At 31.8% G+C, this 22,177-nt stretch overlaps 1 protein-coding gene across 3 annotated transcripts in view; it reads left to right on the top strand.

The window, feature by feature from the left end:
• shroom3 (shroom family member 3) overlaps positions 1-22,177 on the top strand; it is a 70,700-nt gene that overhangs the window by 22,121 nt on the left and 26,402 nt on the right. Inside the window, exons 1-2 of one of the 3 annotated variants that reach the window (XM_051093044.1) lie at positions 52-435; positions 18,308-18,406. In XM_051093044.1, the coding sequence (XP_050949001.1) occupies positions 401-435; positions 18,308-18,406 (134 nt within the window). In that variant the 5' untranslated portion in view covers positions 52-400. Of the gene's footprint in view, positions 1-51; positions 436-9,100; positions 9,279-18,307; positions 18,407-22,177 lie in introns of those variants that run through there. The other 2 variants (XM_051093045.1, XM_051093042.1) reach the window with 2 other exon arrangements.

The raw sequence follows: 22,177 nt of genomic DNA, 5'->3' as shown, positions 1-22,177 counted from the left end.
CTTGTGTGATCTCTCTTGCCTGTCGGAGTCCCTTACACTTATCTAAAAAGCCCGTCTTTAGTCTAAGCAACAGCTCCGGCGGACCCAGCAACGGTCGCCGTGTGGCCTATGACATCATCGCCTTGCCATTCAGGAAGCGTTATACAAGCGCGAGGACTTGGGACTGTGTGTCAAAGGAGGACGCTGTCGGAGAACGTCGGTTCTCGCAGATGTCAAAGTGATGTGCGGCTGGAGCTTCATGAACACACCAGACTCTACTGGGTCCGAATAAACGTGGAGATCTTTAGTTACGTCCAGCGGAAATGATCCTAAAGCCTCTTACAGCCGATTAGCAACTTTTAAGAGCGCTGATTCAAGCCTGTGCGAATGCTTGGAGAGATCAGGTCTCAGTCCAGATTAGATGAAGGATTCAGAGGCGTTTGCTGAATCAGACAGGTATGTGAAACACGTGAATGATTCACAGTGCGAGGAATAACCATTCGTGACTAATGCGCTTGAGTTTAGGTTTTGCATGCAAATAGGATTTTTTTTCTATGTAGTTATGTCCTTGATGTTTTTGCAAAGATGTTGCTCTTTCTTCAAGATGAAGCTTAGAGTTTATGAACCAGTGGTGATCTCAATCACTGAATGCATTTTTACTTAAGCTTTTGGAGTATTATAGAAAATAAGGTCAGTGATTATTAGCAAAAGTTATTGATTGTTTCACATTTTAGTGATCATCTTAACTTCAACGTCAGCGTCACATCTGACAGCTCGTTCAATCCTTTTTATTTATTTTTTTAAATATATGTATCCCTGGACCACAAAACCATGGCATAAGGGTCATTTTTTAATTGAGATGTACACTGCAACTCAAAAGTTTGGGATCGGTAAGACTTGTAATGTTTTTTTTAAAGACGTTTCTTATGCTCATCAAGGCTGCAAAAACTGTAATATTGCAAAATGTTGTTACAATATAAAATGATGTTTTTTATTTGAATATACTTTAAAATATAATTTATTCCTGTGATGCAAAGCTGAATTTTCATCAGCGGTTACTCCAGGCTAAAGTGTCACACATTCTTTTAGAAATCATTCTAATATGAATTTATTACTTTTATTATCGATGGTGAAAACAGTTGCTTCATTTTATTTTGGAACCTGTGATACTTTTTTTTTTTTAGAATTCTTTGATCAACAAAAGGTTCAAAAGAACAGCATTTATTTAAAATAGAACGGTTTTCTAACAATATACGCTCCTGTTCAAAAGTTTGGGATGAGTAAATTTTTCTTTCTTTTTTTGAACGAAATTAATACTTTTATTCACCAAGGATGTGTTAAATTAATAAAAAGTGATAGCATAGATTTACATTGTTAGAAAAGATTTATATTTTGAATAAATGTTGTTCTTTTCAATGTTATTCATCAAAGAATCCTGCAAAAAAGAATCACGTTACATTGGTAATTCTAATAATAAATCAACATATTAGAATGATTTTTGAAGGACGTGACACGTGACACTTAAGACCGGAGTAACAGCTGATGAAAATTCAGCTTTGCATCACAGAAATAAATTATATTTTAAAGTATATTAAAATAAAAACCATTATTTTACATTGTAATAAAATTTTGCAATATTACTGTTTTTTTCTGTATTTTTGATCAAATAAATGCAGCCTTGATAAACATAAGAGACTTTTCAATCCTAGTTTAGAATAGTTTGCAAGAGTGCAAATATAAATACAGAAAGCTTGTAAAAGCGGAGATTAGTTTTTCTGTTTGGTTTGATGATGTTTAATGTCCCAGGCAACTTCTGTAGGCCTATTTAGAAAATCAGATTTCAAGACTCGTGAAAACTTAAGACATTACGAGTGGGGTATTACGGATGTATTTTATGTTGTAGAATAAAACATGAAAAAAGCTTGAGCTTGGAGTCACTTATGCTCATCACGGCTGTATTTATGTGATTAAAAATACAAAAAAAACAGTAATATTGTGAAATATTATTGTAATTTCTAATGTTGGTTTGCTATTTTAATATGCTTTAAAATATAATTTATTTCTGTGACGCAGCACTGAATTTTCATCAGCTATTACTCCGGTCTTCAGCGTCACATGATCCTTTAGAAATCATACTAATATGCTGATTTATTATCAATGTTCATAACAGCTAATTTTTTTTTTTTTTTTTTTTTTTTTTTGGAACCAGTGATAATTTTTTCTTTGATTCTTTGATGAATAAAAAGTAAAAAAAAAAAAAAACAGCATTTATTCAAAATAGAATCTCTTTTTATCCATTCAACACATCCTTGCTGAATTAAAGTATTAATTTCTTTTTTTATTTATTTAAAGAAGATGTACAGACCCCAAACTTTTGAATAGTAGAGTATATCGTAACACAAACTTTCTATTTTGAAAAAACACTGTTCTTTAAAATTTTTATTTATCAAAGAATTCTAAAAAAGTATCACAGGTTCCAAAAAAAATATTAAGCAGCACAACTGTTTCCAACATTGATAATAAATCAGCATATTAGAATGATTTCTGAAGAATTATGTGTCACTGAAGACTGGAGTAATCATGCTGAAAATTCAGCTTTCCATCTTAGAAATAAATTTTATTTTAAAATATATTAAAACAGAAAACCACGATTTTAAATTGCAATAATATTTCACAATATTACTGTTTTTTCTGTATTTTTAATCAAATAAACGCAGCCTTGATAAGCAGAAAAAAAAAAATAATTAAAAATCTTACTGATTCCAAACTTTTGAACGGCAGTGGATATATATTAATATTTTCATTTTTATTATTTTTTTAAATATATTTAGTTTATATATATATTTTAGAAGAAATTATGTTGCCTTCACGCCACGTTGTAATTACTGTAGGCTCAAGACGACAACACGTGACTTTCTATTTGGAGCCGTGGACGTTCTCGGACTGGGAATTATGCGTTTCGATCAATGCCTAAAAAAATTTGCAGTTGTCAGGTGGTTCTGCAGTCATGTGGTACAAGTAAAGTTCCATCTTACAAGTTGTTATTATGAGTTCAACAAGGACATGAATGCTTTTTACATGTCGAAACCTCAAAATTAGTCATTTCAACCTTTATCGTTTTCAAACTTTAGATGTCAACTTCATCTCTGATGAATGTTTCTCCTAATGCTCCTTAGGAGAAATAAATACAAACAAATGAGTCCATACAGTAATGTACAGTACCATTACTGTGGATATCACAGCTCAGATAAGTTAATTCTGACATGATGTGAAGAAAAAAATGTTGCTTTTCAATTAGTTTCAGTCTTTCCAAACCTCTGTTTTTCTCTTTCATAACCTGTTTTATGGGGGTGAAAGAGAGAAATAACCTTTCTTACTGCTAAAACAGATAGCCTGTTCCAATGTGACACTCAGGAACGCTGTAAATATTTAACATTGTCTTGTTAAATGATGCTTATGTGCCAAGAACCTCCGCCTAACACCTGCCCGCTTCTCTCTCATCGCATTGAAAGACTAATTACAGGCATAAGAAACGCAAGATATATCTGTATTAGTTCACTGCACAGTACATTCTGATATCAATTAGTATGTGAAAGATAATGAATTATGCAACAATAATTCATAATGTGCTGTCATATCAATTCAAGATCAAGGTCAAGTCAAGCTAAATTTGTTTAGTGCTTTAACAATGCATGTTTCAAAGCAGATTTTCAGAAAATGCTGATGTTAATGTGCTATGCTATGTATTATATACAGTATGCATATGAAATTTTATTTAATTTAAAATACATTTATTTAATTTTTAATGCATGTCTTAAATGTTTTACCTCTTGGCAGTCTGATCAGCATGGTAAAGCCCATTTCAATATGTTGCATCTTTAAATTTCCTTCCTTTTAAGCACCAGATTAATAATGAAAGAAATACTGGTAACATTTTACTTGCATGTATAATGCATTATATAAGTATTCACAATGTACGCTGTAATGCATTACATCTTTTCAAAATAGAAGCCAGTGTTAAAATAATATTTGTAAATGCATTATTGCATCTGAAATTGGATGTTTGACGTGTTTTAATGCATTGCAGGATATTTAGTTATACATGCCATGCATTATAAAGTGCATTGCAAGGCAAATTAATGCATTAAAAATACTTTTGTAAAGCCTTGCATATAAAGGCCTTAGGTATTTTGTGTTAGCGAAATTAGTCTGAAAATGCGACCTGACCATTCCAGAGGGTTTAAACACAACCAAGGCCTTAGGTTGTGAGCATGAAGCTGAGTGAATTAGGATTTAATTGCATCCACTAAGCGCTTAAAGAAACATTTGCACGTGTGTCATACCGTGAACATGCACATGTGTGTGTTTCGAGGGCGGGTTTGTGGTTTAATAAGACGTAATGTAGTAGGTGAGGCTCTACCTGATCACACACACACATGCGTATCTGGACATCTGAACCTTTGCACACACCTGACACTGATCACATGGACTTTATGTGGACCTGGACCTGTTTTATTATGGGCTGGCTGGGGCATTAGATACTAGCAGGCACCTTTGGTTTGTTTATATTAACACAGGGAAATGGATCAGTATTATTATGGCAATTACACTGCTTGTGATGTTGCATAACGCGTTTCGGTGCGCTCTGCCAGACCACTATACAAATGAGACTGAGAGACTGAGAGGTTGGCTTGTGCATTAAACAAACAGTGTTTACTCTGAGGCCTTTCACTTGTCCTGTTGATGAGGTTGTCAGAAACTGTGAGAAATGGAGAAAAACTCTTAATTGCTTTGCACAATGCTTTGGCTGTTTGTTTGTTTATGGATTGATAACAGTGTTTCGCAAAAAAATAAAGAAGAGCTAGTGAAGTAGAGTTGAGCCGATTTTTTTGTCTGTCGCCACATAAATACTTAGTTATGACTTTAAAATACACTACAGTTCACTGATTTCATTGACACTTTCAGAAATACTCATCAAAAATGGCAATCTTTACATTTTATTGTTTATTAATCGGTTAAATTGTTTATGCATTCATTCATTAATTTGTTCATTATTAAATTCATTTATTTATTAGCTTATTAATTAATTTATTTATTAGTTTTTATGAATTTATTCATACATACCATCATTTTGATTATATATTTATTAATTCATATATGTATTAACGTATTTATTAAATTATTAATTACTTTAATAATTTATATTCTTTATTTTTTATTTATTTATTTTGTTTTTGTTTATTAATTTATTTATCTGAGAGCTCATTCAATAACCAAAAATATTTATTCATTTTTATTTTTTTATTCATTCATTCATTAAAAATGTTATATTCATTCATTCATTATTATTAATTAATGGATTTATTAATTCATTCACTTATTAATCAGTTCATTAATTTATGCATTCATTCATTCATTTGTTAATTTATTTATTAGCTTATTGGTTTATTTATTAGTTTTATGTGTGTATTTAATCATTTATTCATACATCATACCATTATTTTGATTACTTATTTATTAATTCATTTATGCATTAACTTATTTATTCATTACTTTATTTATTTAATGATTCATATATTCATTTTTATTTATTTTGTTTTTGTTTATTAATTTATTTATGAGCTTATTAATTTATTAATTCATTCATACCATATTAATTAATTTATTAATTCATTCACTTTATGCATTCATTCGTTAATTCATTTATTTATCAGCTTATTAATTGTTTATTTATTAATGTTTATTTATGTGTTCAATTATTTGTTCATACATACTTTCAGTCTGATTAATTTTTAATTCATTTATGTATTAACTTATTTATTAATTTATTCATTAGTTTATTTAATGATTTATGCATCCTTTATTTTTTATTAATATATTTTGTTTTTATTAATTCATTTATTTATAAGCTTAAGATTTATTAACTTGCTATTCATTAATTCATACCATATTAATTAAGTAATTTATTAATTTGTGCACTGATTAATTAATTAATTTATTTATTTATTTATTTATTGAATGATTTATTTATTTTTCTTTTTATGCTACGTTGCATAAAATAATTTTCATTTTGTCTGGTTTGCCAATAAAAATGTCTGAACATCCTTATTAATAAAGATGAATAAAAATAAAAATACTTTTTCAGTTAATTATATATCTTGGATTTTATTTTTTCTAGTATTTTAGCAAATAGTTTTTTTATTGATTTAAGAATAAAGGTAAATTACATGCTCAATGCTTTCTTATTTTATTTTACTTAAAAATAGTACTGGTTAAGATTTTTTTTTCCCCCACAGTGTAGGTATATAAATATCAAACACTGTATGCTCTTATTAGCTGTTGCTTCGCCTTAGCATTTTGCTTTTAAGGAGGGCAAACAAATATATGATGCTGGAAAAGTGTTTAGTTGGGACACACTGTCAGAATCACATCCAATGCAAACAATTTTAGCCTTTCAGGCCCAGATGCTGTTCATTACGTCTTATTCCCCTCTGTGATGTTAACACCCTCCTCCACCCACATACAAACACAATTTGTAGCCAATTCCTCCCCCGTCGTCTGGACCGAGTGCTTTGTGGTGGTCAAGGTTTGTATGTTGCTATGGTGACGGGTGGCTTACACACAGATGCAGGGCGCAGGATTCAAAACAGGTGTGGAATAGGACAGGTTTCCCTTATTCCCACCTGTTAGAGCAATCCAAGAGCCTTATATATAACACCGCACTGCTGAATGAAATCCAATACTTCTTTTTGTACTCATTTTGGTCTGCTGATTCCAAAAATAGTGCCTGTATTGCTCATGTGTGTCACACTTTCTTGCAAAATATGATGCATTTTGTAGCATTTTTGCTTTTGACAACCATTTGCAAGGTGATGAGGTTGATTTATTCCTTCTATCAGCAGAAAAACTGACAGTAAGACATGATTCCTAGATTACAACTGTTTGTTCAATTCTCATGATTTTCACATGTATGAATGATTCTGAAGGCTAACTATTTTATGCCTAATCCAGATTTCCAGAACTGAAATTTGATATCTTGCAGTTTTGCATTTATGAGATAAAAAGTTTCAGTTACCTTTTTATTTTTTTTATTCAGTGGTGGAAACAGGCTTAAAAATCGTAATTTTTATTTTGTGTAAAAATCTGTATTCTTAGAATAGTGAGTTTTAAACTCAGAATTGTGAGATTTAAATTCGAATTGTGAGATTTTAACTCAGAATTGTGAGATTTGAGTTTGGAATTGTGAGATTTAAACTCGGAATTGAGATTTAAACTCGGAATTGGAAGCTTTGAACTAGTAATGGTGGGATTTGAACTCAAAATTGGGATTTAAACTCAGAATTGTGGGATTTAAACTCAGAATTGTGAGATTTGAACTCGGAAATGTGAGATTTAAACTTGGAACTCAGAACTGTGAGATTTAAACTTGGAATTGGAAGATTTGAACTTGGAATGGTGGGATTTGAACTCGAAATTGGGAATTAAACTCAGAATTGTGAGATTTGAGTTTGGAATTGTGAGATTTAAACTCGGAATTGAAATTTAAACTCGGAATTGGAAGCTTTGAACTAGTAATGGTGGGATTTGAACTCAAAATTGCGATTTAAACTCAGAATTGTGGGATTTAAACTCGGAAATGTGAGATTTAAACTTGGAACTCAGAACTGTGAGATTTAAATTTGGAATTGGAAGATTTGAACTTGGATTGGTGGGATTTTAACTCGAAATTGGGAATTAAACTCAGAATTTTGGGATTTAAACTCAGAATTGTGAGATTTAAACTCAGAATTTTGGGATATAAATTCGAATTGTGAGATTTAAACTTGGAACTCAGAATTGTAAGATTTGAACTCGAAATTGTGAGATTTAAATTCGAATTGTGAGATTTAAACTCAGAATTGTGAGATTTAAACTTGGAATTGAGATTTAAAGTCGGAATTGTGAGATTTAAACTCGGAATTGGAAGCTTTGAACTAGTAATAGTGGGATTTGAACTCGAAATTGGGATTTAAACTCAGAATTGTGGGATTTAAACTCGGAATTGTGAGATTTGAACTCGGAAGTGTGAGATTTAAACTTGGAACTCAGAATTGTAAGATTTGAACTCGGAATTGAACTTGGAATGGTGGAATTTTAACTCGAAATTGGGAATTGAACTCAGAATTTTGGGATTTAAACTCAGAATTGTGAGATTTAAACTCAGAATTTTGGGATTTAAACTCAGAATTGTGAGGTTTAAACACGGAATTGTGAGATTTGAACTCAGAAATGTGAGATTTGAACTCAGAATCATTAAATTTTAACTTCCGAATTCTGATATTTAAACATGGAATTGTGAGATTTGAACTCGGAATTGTTAGATTTAAACTCGGAATAGACATTTAAACTCAGAATTGTGAGATTTGAACTCGGAATTGAGACTGAAACTTGGAATTGTGAGATTTAAACTTGGAGTTGTGCAATTTAAACCTGAAATTGTGAGCTGTAAACCCGGAATTGCAAGAATACATTCTGAATTCTGAATTTATATCTTACCATTCACACAATTCTGACCTTTCTCTAAGAATTTATATATCTCACAATTTTGACTTTTTTATCTTGCAGTTCTGCATTTATGACATAAAAAGTTGAAATTACCTTTTTATTTTTTTATTTAGTGGTAGTTTTATTTAAAATCTGTTTGAGTTACGTACTTGCACGTGTGTTATCTTGCTACAAATTTATTTCTATTTTTGAACTCAGCCTCATCAAATTAGGTAATATTTGGCCTTTTTTAAATATATACACACTTTATACCTTCACAACATAAAAATCGTGTACTGACACATTAAACCCGTGATGAAGAGTGAAAACAGGGACATGAACTCTGTTATGAAACTGGCTGAGTCACAGCAGGTAAAAGTATTTCAGTATCCATTAGCATGAGCTTGAACAAGGAAAAGTGACAGAGAACAAAAAAACAAAAAAAAAACAGAGAGGGAGAGAGAGAGTTAGCCTGAAGGCAGGACAAGAGGAACCTGCTCGGTGACATCACCGCTGTGGCTTTCATTCAGCCCTGCGGCTCTTCTGATTGGCCAAGAGGACGGCAGTAATTTGCCTCTGATGTGTCACCAGTGTTTGATCACAAGCGAGCGAGAGAAAGACAGAGATGTTGTTCTTCCCCTGTCACTGTCGTTTTGTAGTATGTTGCTCTGGGATTGATTTCTGGTAGCTCTGGATGTTTGACTCCAGGTAGATTTAGTTCAGTCTGAGACTTTTGCATTCGGAAGAACAGCCACATTGATACTCCGTCAGCACAGGTACAGTGATCCCATTCACATACTTGAATTTAACACCGGTTGTCATGCACTTCTCTGTGTTTATGTGATCTCACTGCTGTTTAGTGAACAATGTGTCTTTGTTTGTAATAAAGTGCACTAGATTTATTTGTCGTTATATAAATGAGTACTTGGCAAGTCACGGCAGTGACTCGATTTAAACTATTTAAAGCAACATTTTTCTAATTCCTTTCTACGTACTGTGCATGCAGTTTTATGACCTTATTAATTGCAAGATTATATGGAATACTTGTATCGCTACAAATTCATTAGTCACATCTTGTGACTACTAAAGTGAATTGCAAATGCTAAAAGGTGATTAAAAGGATAAAAAGAACTGGTGACCAGATCACTGGACAAGAGCAGCTTGCAGGTGCGTTTGGCTGAATATTTACAGACCACGAATATGAGATCATGGTCTGATGGGTCTGAGATTGGTTACTTACAGATTGTTGTTTTGCATAGAATTGCATATGAACACATTTCCATATGCAAATGAAAGGCTTGTCTGTGTTGAGTTTGTTTTGAATAGACTACAAAAAAATTATTCACTGATATAAATATTACATGCTACTTTTCGTCAGTTTTTAGCTCAGTTTATTGGTCATATTTGGTTTATGTATTTATTTATGTAGCGCTTTATACAACAGATTATTTCAAAGCAGCTTCACATTAACGAATAGGAAAAAAACTGTTGTAAAATGAATAAATTATGAAGCAAATTCAATTTCGGCTCTAGTTTGATTATTCAGCTCAATTTAGTAGTAAATTTATATTTAATGCAAACAGTAATCAGTCACTTTTTCAAAAACACTCATTGTTCATTATATATGTAAAACTACAAATTAAAAGTCTAAAACAAGAGCACAAACCAAACTGTGATAATCTGATCTCATATAAAAAGCAATATACGTACTATATATATATATACACTTTTTACACTGATTCAGTGTTTTCTTTTTGTTTGTAGCTCGAAGTGTAGCTAACAGTTGTTTTGAATTGGTAGATTATTTAACCGACTGTAAATTGTCAATTATGAGTAGCTTGGAAAGCTAGATATCAATTTATTATCTTGTCTAATGAATTTACCTAATCTACTTAACATATGACTGTGTTTGGAAAAGTGTTCGTGCTTATGTTTTTGATGTGCAAGTTTGTTTGAGTCAAGTGGATGGATGGGTTTGCACCTGCATTTAGATGCAACATTCATGAGAGTTATTGTCTACAAATGAGAGAATGCTAAACACTCTGCATAATAAAACAAAAGATAATATTTAGCGACGACTGTCTGGCATTAAGGAATGAGAATTGTGTTTATGATTTGGTCTTAAGCCTTTTTGGCGTCAGATGAGCTGAGTTGCTGTAAACACAGAGAACGATAGAGCCAGTGCAGGATAAAGGAAGAGCTCTTCATCCAGATTGTAGTGAAGTCAGGTTACCGTGTTTGTTTATAAGAGGGCGTCACTAAAGGTCAGCGTGTTTGGTTGTCACTTAATTTATTAGCAAGCTTTGTTGAAGTTCTTGCGAGGCTTTAAAGTCTAAAGAACGCTTAATCTCCTAAGTGAATATTCCATTTAGAGCAGCGTTTGTGCTGTTGCTTTTTTTTTTTATCATCTCTTATTTTTCATCTGTATCCCTTTGTTCCCTTCCTCTGCCAGAGTATTTTGTCTCTTCCTGTTCTCCTGTGATATCAGGTTCCTGGTTTTTCTTTCATTCGGGGGGTTGTGTTCAGTGACCGAGGGCAGGCATGCAGAGGAGATGAACTGAAACGCTGTCCTCCAGCAGCCCAGAAGATGCAAACAAGAGATTTTCTGATGAAAATGGGTCTCGTTCATTAAATATGCATCTAAAACTTTGCATGAACATTTTCATGCATAAAATGCATGAATTTACACTTTAATACATTACACATTTTTAATTTTATTATATTATTTTAATTTTTACATTTTAACATTATTATTATTATTATTATTATTATGTTAAATTGTTGATAATTCCAGTTTTTTTTTTAATGGTAATGTTTTAATTTTATATAAATTAAATATTATATATATATATATATATTAATAATAGTTATCATTTGTTCTTATTCTTATTAGAAATGATGCATTTAATTAATGGATTTATGTATATTATATTAATTATTATATTATAATTATTCATATTAATACACATGTCTAATTATTATTAATTGTTAATTAATCTAATTATGTCATTTCTAGAAATTTAATTACCATGTGACTGTACAGTACTTCTAACATAGCGTTTATAACTAAAAAATGTAATTATATGTAAAATATAATTATATTATTATTATTATTATTATTATTATAAATGTATGAATCCATATTACTCTATTTCTAGAAATTAAATAAAATAACTAAGTGATTCCACAGTAATTTTGGGATAGTTTATATAATTTATAAATATAATTATATATAAAATATAATTATATTAATAAAAGCTTTTAATAACAATAGCTTTAATAATAATAGTTATTATTATTATTATTATTATTATTATTATAAATGATCAATTAATCCAGATTATCTGGATTGACTCTGACATAGATTCTGCATATTAATTGCATGCAATTTATGGATCTTTATAAAAGAATGATAAAAACATATTTATCATTTGTATGAACATTTGTAAATCCATTGTAAATTTTCAACACTTTTTACACAGTTATTAGCGAATGAGACTCAATGTGAGCGAGTTCATGCTGTTTGTGCTTTTTAGCACATTGTTATGCATTTGCTAGGATGGCTTTCTTCCTTAATATTATGTTTTGCATAGAAACTGTTTTGCATAAACATTCTTATAGATTACACTGATTATTTTAATCACCTAAAGAGATATGTCGGCTCTTTATCCTTAAATGGTGTTTTGGAAGATGCTGCATTGTTTTATACGAGAACAAACTGCACCTGATCAGCACTAATATCAGATTCCTAGTTGCACAGCCTTAAGAATGTCAACAGAAGGCTTATTAAATGCCTAATGGTCTTTACTGTCATTCTTTTTTTTCAAGTGATGAAACAGCGTCTGTCAAAATGAATTCTTTCGTTTCTTTGTTCCTTTTTTCGCTCTCTCCGGCATTTGCTCACTTGGCTGTTAATAGCATTCCTGCAGCGGGTAAAGCTGGTTTAGCTTTAAACACTTTCACAGAATCTTTAAATACAGGTGAAGGGTGTGTTCAAGGAGAACGGCATGTTTTAAAGGGAACGTCTCCTTGTTTTGCAGAGCTCGGTTTTCTAGATTTGAAGTGTGCTAGAAGTGCATCTCAGGACAAAAAAACAATCTTCTGGCCGCATAGGGTTGTTGAAATTACTTTAAGTTGTTGATGTTGCATTATACACTAATAAAAAATATTTAGACCTGAACTGCACATAAAAATTCCATTATATGCATACATCTTTAATTCTTTAATTTTGGTGCAATCGCATTTAATTTGCTAAAACATTTAACTGTGGATTAAAGCATTGTATTTTGTCTCAGTTTACCATGTTTAAATCTGATCTGCAACATTCCATGGATTTCTCCCCAAAAACTAATGAATAAAATTTGCCTGAAGTTTCATTTGAGCATCCGTTTATTATTGCACGGCTGACTGATGTTGTGGTTGGGTGCGTTTCACTCGAGATGCATGTAAACAAGAGAAGAGGTCATTTCAGTGAGAAAAGGGTCAAGCGTGTGGGTGGCATTGAATATTTACACACACACACACACACACACACACACACACACAGGATGACGACAACAACAGTAAAGTGTAGTTTAAACAAATTATTAGACTTTTGCAGGCACAATACTCATATAAAGCAATTTGACCCTGTAATTTGTAAAGTAGCAATTCAGGAGCACAGTCAAAATTTTAGGAGCACCTTCTAATCAACAATCAACAAATCTGATTAAAAATTAGTCTTCCCATTACGAGGTGATTTTTGACTTCTTAAAGTGATTTACAGGGGAATTTTGTTTTTACCTTTATCTAAGTATGTCATCTTTTATGTCTTTTTTTTTTTTTTTTTAAATTACATTTTATAAGCTTTTTAAATTTGCTAATTAAAACAACAGAATTAGAACAAGTAGAATAAGAATAAAAAGTTACCAATCAAATGAAATCAGTATTAACAAAATTCATTTGTACTACAGAGGCGGCACAGAACACCACAAAAGCGGCATGTAGGTGTATTTTCTGTTTAATGAAGCTCAGAGGTGGGACGAATGCAATCAAATTCATAAATCCATGTCGAGATAACTATATAGAAATATTAAATGATTTAAATAACTGAAAAAATACTTTAAAAATAAAACCAAAGCTGCCAGTAGGTGGCAGCAAGTCACTGGTTTGATTACAGAATCATTCATTCATTCGATTCATTCGAACCTCTGATTTATTCACTAAATTCGTTTAAAAAATCACGTTCATTCATAAACAAAACACTGTTGTCTTTGAATGGAGATGCGCAGCGGCAGTTGTGACTTGTTTCAACTATTTTTGATGACGAAAAAGCAAAATCAAACAATGAAAATCACTTAATATTAACTACTTGTTTATTTAACTGTAAATCAGTATCTCATTTACAAACTCATTAAAAATCATTAAAAGCTGTCACTCATCTTAATTCATTGCAATGTCACAAAGTTCCATTACAATCAACGAAGCTCTGCACAATGAATCTCTTATTTACACCCTGTCTACACTTTGTTTATGAATGGATTTGTGAGATATGTCTGTGATAGATTACAGAAACACGTACTGGTTGCACTGGTGCTCCTAAATATTTTTTCATAGTCGCACGTAGTAGTCGCAAATGCGACTGAAATGGTCGCACTGTAGAGCCCTGTGCAAAGGTGATGCTATGCAGTTTTTGCTGAGGTGTGTTGTTTCAGCACAATGCTATGCAATTGTTATGGTGTTCTGGTAGTTGCTACACTCTCAGAAAAAAAGGCACAAAAGCTGTAACTGGGATGATACTTTTGAAAAAGGTATACCTTTGTACCATATTAGCCACTAAAGAGTCCACATTAGTACCTTAAAAGTACATGTTAGTAGCTTAAGTTTACATAGTATTACCTTAAAAGGACATATTAGTAGCTTTTGAAAAGGTACCGCCCCAGTAACAACTTTTGTACCTTTTGTTCTGAGATTGATAGGTGGTTATTAAGTCTTAAGTCAAAAGAGACAAGGCTCAAATAGAATTATCTCTGCTTCCTACATATTTCTCAGGTCACCCTATTAGAGTGTTCATTTATATGTATTTTTAATGCGTACAAGTTTAATATTTTGTATTACATGCATTGGCAAACTTTTTTTATTTAAAAAAAAAACATTTTTTAATGTTTTCAAAGTCTCTTCTGCTCACCAAGGCTGTATTTATTTGTTCAAAAATACAGTGAAAACTGTAAAATTGTGAAATATTATTGTGATTTAAAATAACTGATTTCTATTTGAATATATGTTCAAATGCAATTTATTCTAGTGATGCAATGCAGAATTTTTAGCATCATTACTTCAGTTTTCAATGTCACATGATTCTTCAGAAATCATTCTAATATGCTGATTTGCTGCTCAAGAAACATTTCTGATTATACAAATCTTTTGTAACATTATAAATGTCTTTAATGTCACTTTTAATCAGTTGAGTGCATCCCTGCTGAATGCAAGTATTATTTCTTTACTAAAAAAAAAAAAAAAAAACACACTGACCCCAAGCTTTTGTAGGCTAGTGTATCCGTAAGCAGCATTGGGGGTTTGAGGTTTACAGGAAGTTGCATGCTGCTCACGTCTCTATGGTGACCAGCGAGGTCCTCCGGGGGGCAGGTATGCGAGGAATGCTGGGGGCATTTGAGCAGAAGAGTTCAGAGATGCACACGCTGGCTTTAAAATCCTGGATCGTTAACGTGCTGATCCGAGACTCTCAGCTTCAGTAAACCTCCCTATATTTCACAGGCCACTTAAAGTGATTAATAGAGATATAATTAGAAGAAGGTCTCCTCTGAAGCAGCTCAGAGCCGATGCATACCTACAGCAGTCGGGCCGATCACACCCTTCTGAAGAAAAAGTGATAAATCAAGCTTTAAAAGAGAAAGAACATTAGAAAGAGAGGTATGCGGCATGCTGTTCGCTTTTAAAGGGATAGTCCTTAAAAATATTTCTCACGCTCATGTTGTTTAGCAAAATGTTCGAGCTGCTCTTTTCCACACGGTGAAAAAGGGATACTCCACCACTTATCATTTACTCACACTTACGTCATTGCAAACCTGTATGCATTTCTTTATTCTGCTGAACACAAAAGAATATATTTTGAAGAATGTCAATAATCAAACAGTTTCTGTTTCCATTGTCTTCCATTGTTTTTTGTCCATACAATGTAAGTCAACAGGAACCAAAATTGTTTAGTTACCAATAAATATCTTTTGTGTTCTGCTGAATAAAGACATGCATACAGGTTTAGAGATTTTAAGGGTTTTTTGTTTTGTTTTTTTTGTTTTTTTTTAGCTACACTGTTCCTTTAAGTAAAAGTTTGTATTAAGTTTGAAATGTCTTTGTGTTGTCTTTTATTAGCAGCGTGTTAGAGCTTTCAAAAACCCTTTAAAAAGAGCGTGATGACACCCTTCCTAACTATAGGAATGCTGTGTCAACATTACGAGCGTTTCTCAGTGAGATCAGAGGGCCTCTGGCTGCTGTTTTGCTGTGTAAGCTCTTATAGTTGCAGTATGTGCAATAGATAATCATCATACTCAACCTGACACATAAAAATATATGGCTTCAAAGCACTTGTCATTAAAAATGCTTTGTAATTTTGTTTTCATCATGTAATTTTTTTAAAGAAGCTTATACTTTTTTTCAGCAAGGATGCATTAAATAAATCAATAGTTACAAATAATTATAATGTTACAAAAGATTTTTATTTCATATACACTGCCAGCCAAAAGCTTTTTAAGTCTCTTCTGCTCACCTAACCTGCATTTATTTGATTCAAAATACAGCAAAAGCAGTAATATTGTGAAATATTTTTACTATTTAAAAAAACAGCTTTCTATTTGTATGTATTTTAAAATGTAATTTATTCCTGTGATCAAAGCTAAATTTTCAGTATCATTACTCCAGTCTTCAGTGTCACATGATCCTTCAGAAATTATTCCAATATGCTGAATTGCTGTTGAATAAAAATTATTATTATTATTATTAACATTTAAAACAGCTGAGTACATTTTTTCAGGATTATTTGATGAATAGAAAAATCCAAAGATCAGCATTTATCTGAAATTAAAAGTAATTTTTGTAATTTTTTTTTTTTTTTTTGGAGAAAGAAATTGTATAAACTAATTCTTTAATTTAGCATGGATGCTTTAAACTGATGATAAGTGATGATAAAGACATTTATAATGTTACAAAAGATAAATTCTGTTCTTCTGAACGTTCTATTCATCAAAGAAACCTGAAAATAATCTACTTTTTCAACATAATAATAATACATGTTTTTGAGCAGCAAATCAGAATATTAGAAGGATTTCTGAAGGATCATGTGACTGGAGTAATGATGCAAAAAACTCAGCTTTGAAATCACAGGAATACATTTTATTTTTAAATATATTCAAATAGAAAACTGCTATTTTAAATAGTAAAAATATTTCACATTTTTACAGTTTTTGCTGTACTTGGTGAGCAAAAGAGACTTTTTAAAAAAAACATTAAAAATCTTACTGTTCAAAAACTTTTGACTGTTAGAGTAAATGCTCTTCTTTTGAACTTTCTATTCAATTTCAAATTCAAATTTTCAAATTCAAATCTCAAGTTCCACAAAAATATTAAGCAATTAAAAAATAATAATAATAATAACTTATCTATGTATCCTGTCCTTCTAATAAAAATTCTATTGTATGCAACATCCATGTGAGCATGTGGTGAATGGACCGGATGGCACCTCCTTTGTCAAATACGGCCACAACAATACACTCACGTGAACATGTTAAAAGAGAGTCTGTTCTCTCACTCTCTGGCCAACACTGATTGTCCAAAAATATATGGTTTAAAGACAAACAGACATGTGTCTTTTACAGATTAACCAGTGCACTCATACCGTCTAGACTAGGGATGTGCAAAATTGCATATTTTTGCACTCGCAGGTCAAGCCCTGTTTAATTAGACCAGTTTAGTCATGTCCATCACATGCACTTCCTAGGTGGCATTCACACCTGTTGACCTGTTTTTAACTTAATGAGCTTCTGTTTGTAATGACGTCATAACCATGACAATCTCTTAAAGGAACACTCCACTTTTTTGAAAATAGGCTCATTGTCCAACTCGCCTAGAGTTAAACAGTTGAGTTTTACTGTTTTCGAATCCATTCAGCCGATCTCCAGGTCTGGCGGTAGCACTTTTAGCATAGCTTAGCATAGATCATCGAATCTGATTAGACCGATAGCATCTCGCTCAAAAATGACCATATATAATTACGATATTTTTCGTATTTAAAACTTGACTCTTCTGTAGTTAGATCGTGGACTAAGACTGACGGAAAATGAAAAGTTGCGATTTTCTAAGCTGATATGGCTAGGAACTATACTTTCATTCTGGCATAATAATCAAGGAACTTTGCTTCCGTACAATGGGTGCAGCAGGCAAAATAATATTACGCAGCGCCTGAAAGTGACCGGCACTAAGTTTGTGTACATGCAGAGTTGCAGCCGGCAGAGTTAACGGCTGCGTAATATCATTGCGCCTCCTGCTGATTCGAAAACGGTAAAACTCAACTATTTAACTCTAAGGGAGTTCGAAAATGAGCCTATTTTCAAAAAAAGTGGAGTGTTCCTTTAACAAGTTCTTACAGTTTTATTTAAATAGTCTAAGAAAACAGAGCAGGACGTTTGGATGATCATGCATCAACCTTGTTTTACTTTAAAAAAAAGAGCGGTTTGTTTTCCAAATGTGAGCGCTTTAACTGTCTGTGATTTATAAAGAGCACATGTCTAAGTTAAACTTCTGTTTGTGTTTGTAGAGAGTGTTGTCCAGGCCCTTGCTGTTCTGACCCGCGTCCTCTCAGTCCTTCCAGAGACAGCAGATGCAGCGGAGGAGTGAAACTACGCATCAAAAACAGGTGTGCATGTGTGAAGAGCTCAACCCTGTTGGTCTTTGTGTTTGGTCAGACCTGCTTGCATCTGCACCTGAGTTGTTTTAGTATTATTAAGATACTATTATAGTTTTTATTAATAGTTAATTTTTTTTTTTTTTAATTAAATTTTAAAGTTATTTATTTATGTATTTATTTATTTTATTTTATTTTATTGAAGTAATTTTTTTTTTAGTTCAGGTGTAGTTTTAGTTAAATTAAATGAAAATGAAAAATGTTTACCTGTCAACTGGCTAAAATAAAAAAAGCTTTTTTAAAAAAAAAAATATATATTTTATTTCAGCTAAAGTTTATTTCATTTTAAAGGGGTCATTGGATGCAAAGTTCACTTTTTCATGTTGTTTAAACATTAATGTGTGTTGGCAGTGTATGTACAAATCTACCCTATAATGATAAAAATCCATGCACTGGTTTTTAATTAATCTGTAAAAGTAATATGCCCTTTTTCAAATCGAGCCCATGATAGTTGATTGACATGAGCGTCTTACCTCAGATCAGCTGTAACAGTCCGACCTCCATTGTTTCGATGCCGGAGCAGGGATGTAAGTGACTGAGGTGTTGTGTTGCTGGATGTAATAATGATCATAGTGGTCATCATTTACTCCTGACATCTAAGCCGCTGAAGATGCAGTGGATTACGTTTGTTTGTGACGTTTGTTTGTGTATTAACATTTAAAGCAACCTCGACCAGAACAGGATGATTTTTGCAGAGCTGATTTTGGCAAGGTAAAAAAGGTGTTATATACACTACCACTGAGAATTTTTAACCAAAGCATCAACTTTGGAAAATGGGCATCCGATGACCCCTTTAAGTAACGTAAATGTTTTATAGTTTTAGTTTTAGCTAACTATAATATCCGTGATGTGCACACACGAGGTGATTCATCGAGGTGTTTCAAAGGAAACAGAATCTCACTTTTATTTTTGAAACAGGAAACAAATGTGTTTTTTACGGGAAGTGGAAGTGGATTTAGATTTATGACTTCCAGTCACTCACGTCAGGGGTAACTGTCGGTGCATCCCGTCTCTGTTTACACTAAATCCATTATTATTGAGTTGTTTGTGGGGGTTTTAAGGGGATTTTTGGAAAATGGCAAGATTATGCTGTTGTCTCGCATGCCAGAATGAACTTTTTCCTTTTTTCTGAACTTTTCTCTTTCTGTGTTTAAATAAAACTGGAGTACTGTGTACAGATGCTCTAAATAGCGAGACTGCCCGATCCTAATCTTACTTTTATCCAAAAAAGGCCTTCATGGAAAGGTCGAGGAGTTGAATTTGGGCATGATGGCAGAATAAAAGACAGACTTACATTAAAACAGGAACCCAGTTGGCATCAGACAGTTTGTATGTTGTATGTTTGTGTGTTTTTAGAAATACACTTCCTTTCATATGCTTAGCATCTGAAAGATTTTTTTTTTAAGAAATTAATACTTTTAGAATGCAAGGATGCAAAAGTGACAGTAAAGAATTTATAATGTTAAAGAAAATATTATGCAGCAACTGTTTTCAATATTGATAATAATAGAAATATTTCTTGAGCATCAAATCAGCATATTAGAATGATTTCTGAAGAATCATGTGACACTAGAGACTGGAGTAATGATGCTGAAAATTCAGTTTTGATCAAAGAAATAAATTACATTTTACAATATATTCAAATAGAAAATAGCTATTTTGAATTGTAATAATATTTCACAATTTTACTGATTTTACTGCATTTTTATCAAATAAATGCAGCCTTGATGAGCATAAAAGTCTTCTTTCAAAAACAAATGACCCCAAAACTTTTGAACAGTTTTGTATATGTAAACATTTAATCATAATCTAAAATATTCTCTCATTTCAAATACATAAATATATGCAAAAGGAAATAAATTTTTCCATTGGTCCGACAGATGGCGCGCTGATCGCCCCAAAGACAAACCGACAGATAGCGTGCACAATATTACCACCCTTCTCATCTAAACACAGATACTGAGCGTGACTTCATTTTGTCCGTGTTTAGTTGCCACCCTCAAACCCACCAGATTTTAGAGATTACCTGCTGTAGTTTAAGTGCTTGTTTTGGATGCTCCACACACGCCTGTGCTCCAAATATGTGGTCATGGACGTCGTAATGCTACACAAGCCCTGAAAGAAAAAAGATGCTTTTAGATTATCTATTCCTAATTAGATTTTTCTAGAAACTGAGCGAGTTTGAGATGTTTTGTGTAAAAAAACGAAACAAAACTATTAATAAAGATGGAAACAAGACAAGAGTGTCGAAGGCCCACCCAACAGTTTATAGCAGTTGTGTGTACGTGTTATTGTACACATGCATTAGGTATTTATGGAATGATTACAGGAAGTGAATATGCGTCTTGGGACAAAGATTCAAAAAGATGCCATCTTAAATTCTCTTTCAGGTTTCTCTTTCACTTGGTTGATTTTTCCATAACACTGCAGTCGGTTCTTAGAAGGATCTTCTTTTAGGATGTTAATAACGTCTAGTTCACTCGCAGTTCATCTGTCATGTGTGTTTTGCTCCGTGTTCCTGGATTGTGAACATTCCAATGTTATTCGCACACTCTGAGGTAGGATTTCCCATAATCCCGCTGTGACATGCATTAATAACACAACTCGTCTCCCCCTGGATAGCTTCAGTCTGATGAACCATGTCAGCTTAAGTTGCTTTACCTAGATTGCAAAGTTGCATCTCAATTTTGCTCATAACATTTTACATCGAAAACATTGGTGCTCAGGGGTGCCTGTATATTGTACTAAATAAGTATATCTAATGGATATGCAAGAAATATAAACTTGTTTTACAATTGAATTACTTTTTTTTATTATTAAAAAAAACATAAACCTTAATAAAAATGTAATTTTGTTTAAGGATGTTTAGATATTTTTACTGGAAAACAAGACTGAAAAATTTTGACTGGAAAACAATACCGAGTAAGACTTATTTTTATTGTGTATTTTATTGCATTAATATATAGGTGTGTGAAGTTGCACACTTCACTTTTAAGTTACACATAAATTTTAAGATAAACTTTTAAGTAACTGGCTAGCATCTGCAAGATTTAAAATATTTATTATTTGCAAGAAATAATGTTTTATTCAGCAAGAATGCATTCAATTTGATCAAATGTAACAGTAAAGACATCTGAATTTTTACCAAACAAAAATCTATTTAAAATAATAATAATAATACACATAAATTTTAAGATAATTTTTTAAGTAATTGGCAAGCATCTGCGAGATTTAAAATATTTTATATTTGCACGAAATTAATGTTTTATTCAGCAAGAATTAATTAAATTTAATCGAATGTAACAGTAAAGACATCTACATTTTTACCCCAAAAATCTATTTAAAATAATAATAATAATAATAATAATAATAAACATATATTTTAAGATCAATTTTAAGTAATTTGCTAGCATCTGCGTGACTTAAAATATTATATTTTGCAAGAAATTAATGTTTTATTCAGAAAGAATGCATTAAATGTGATCAAATGTAACAGTAAATACATTAAAATTTTTACCAAAAAAAATCAATTCAAAATAATAATAATAATAATTCCACAAAAATGAAGCAGCACAACAATCAGCATAATGAAATGATTTTTAAAGAATCATGTGACACTGAAAATTCAGCTTTGCCATCAAAATTGAATTCTAAAATAAATTAACATCAAAAGTAATATTTCACAATATTACTGTATTTTTGATCAAATAAATACAGTCTTTG

Source organism: Labeo rohita, chromosome 21 (genome assembly GCF_022985175.1).
Source record: "Labeo rohita strain BAU-BD-2019 chromosome 21, IGBB_LRoh.1.0, whole genome shotgun sequence".
Lineage (NCBI taxonomy): Eukaryota > Metazoa > Chordata > Actinopteri > Cypriniformes > Cyprinidae > Labeo > Labeo rohita.
This window is presented reverse-complemented; position numbering and strand designations above follow the sequence as displayed.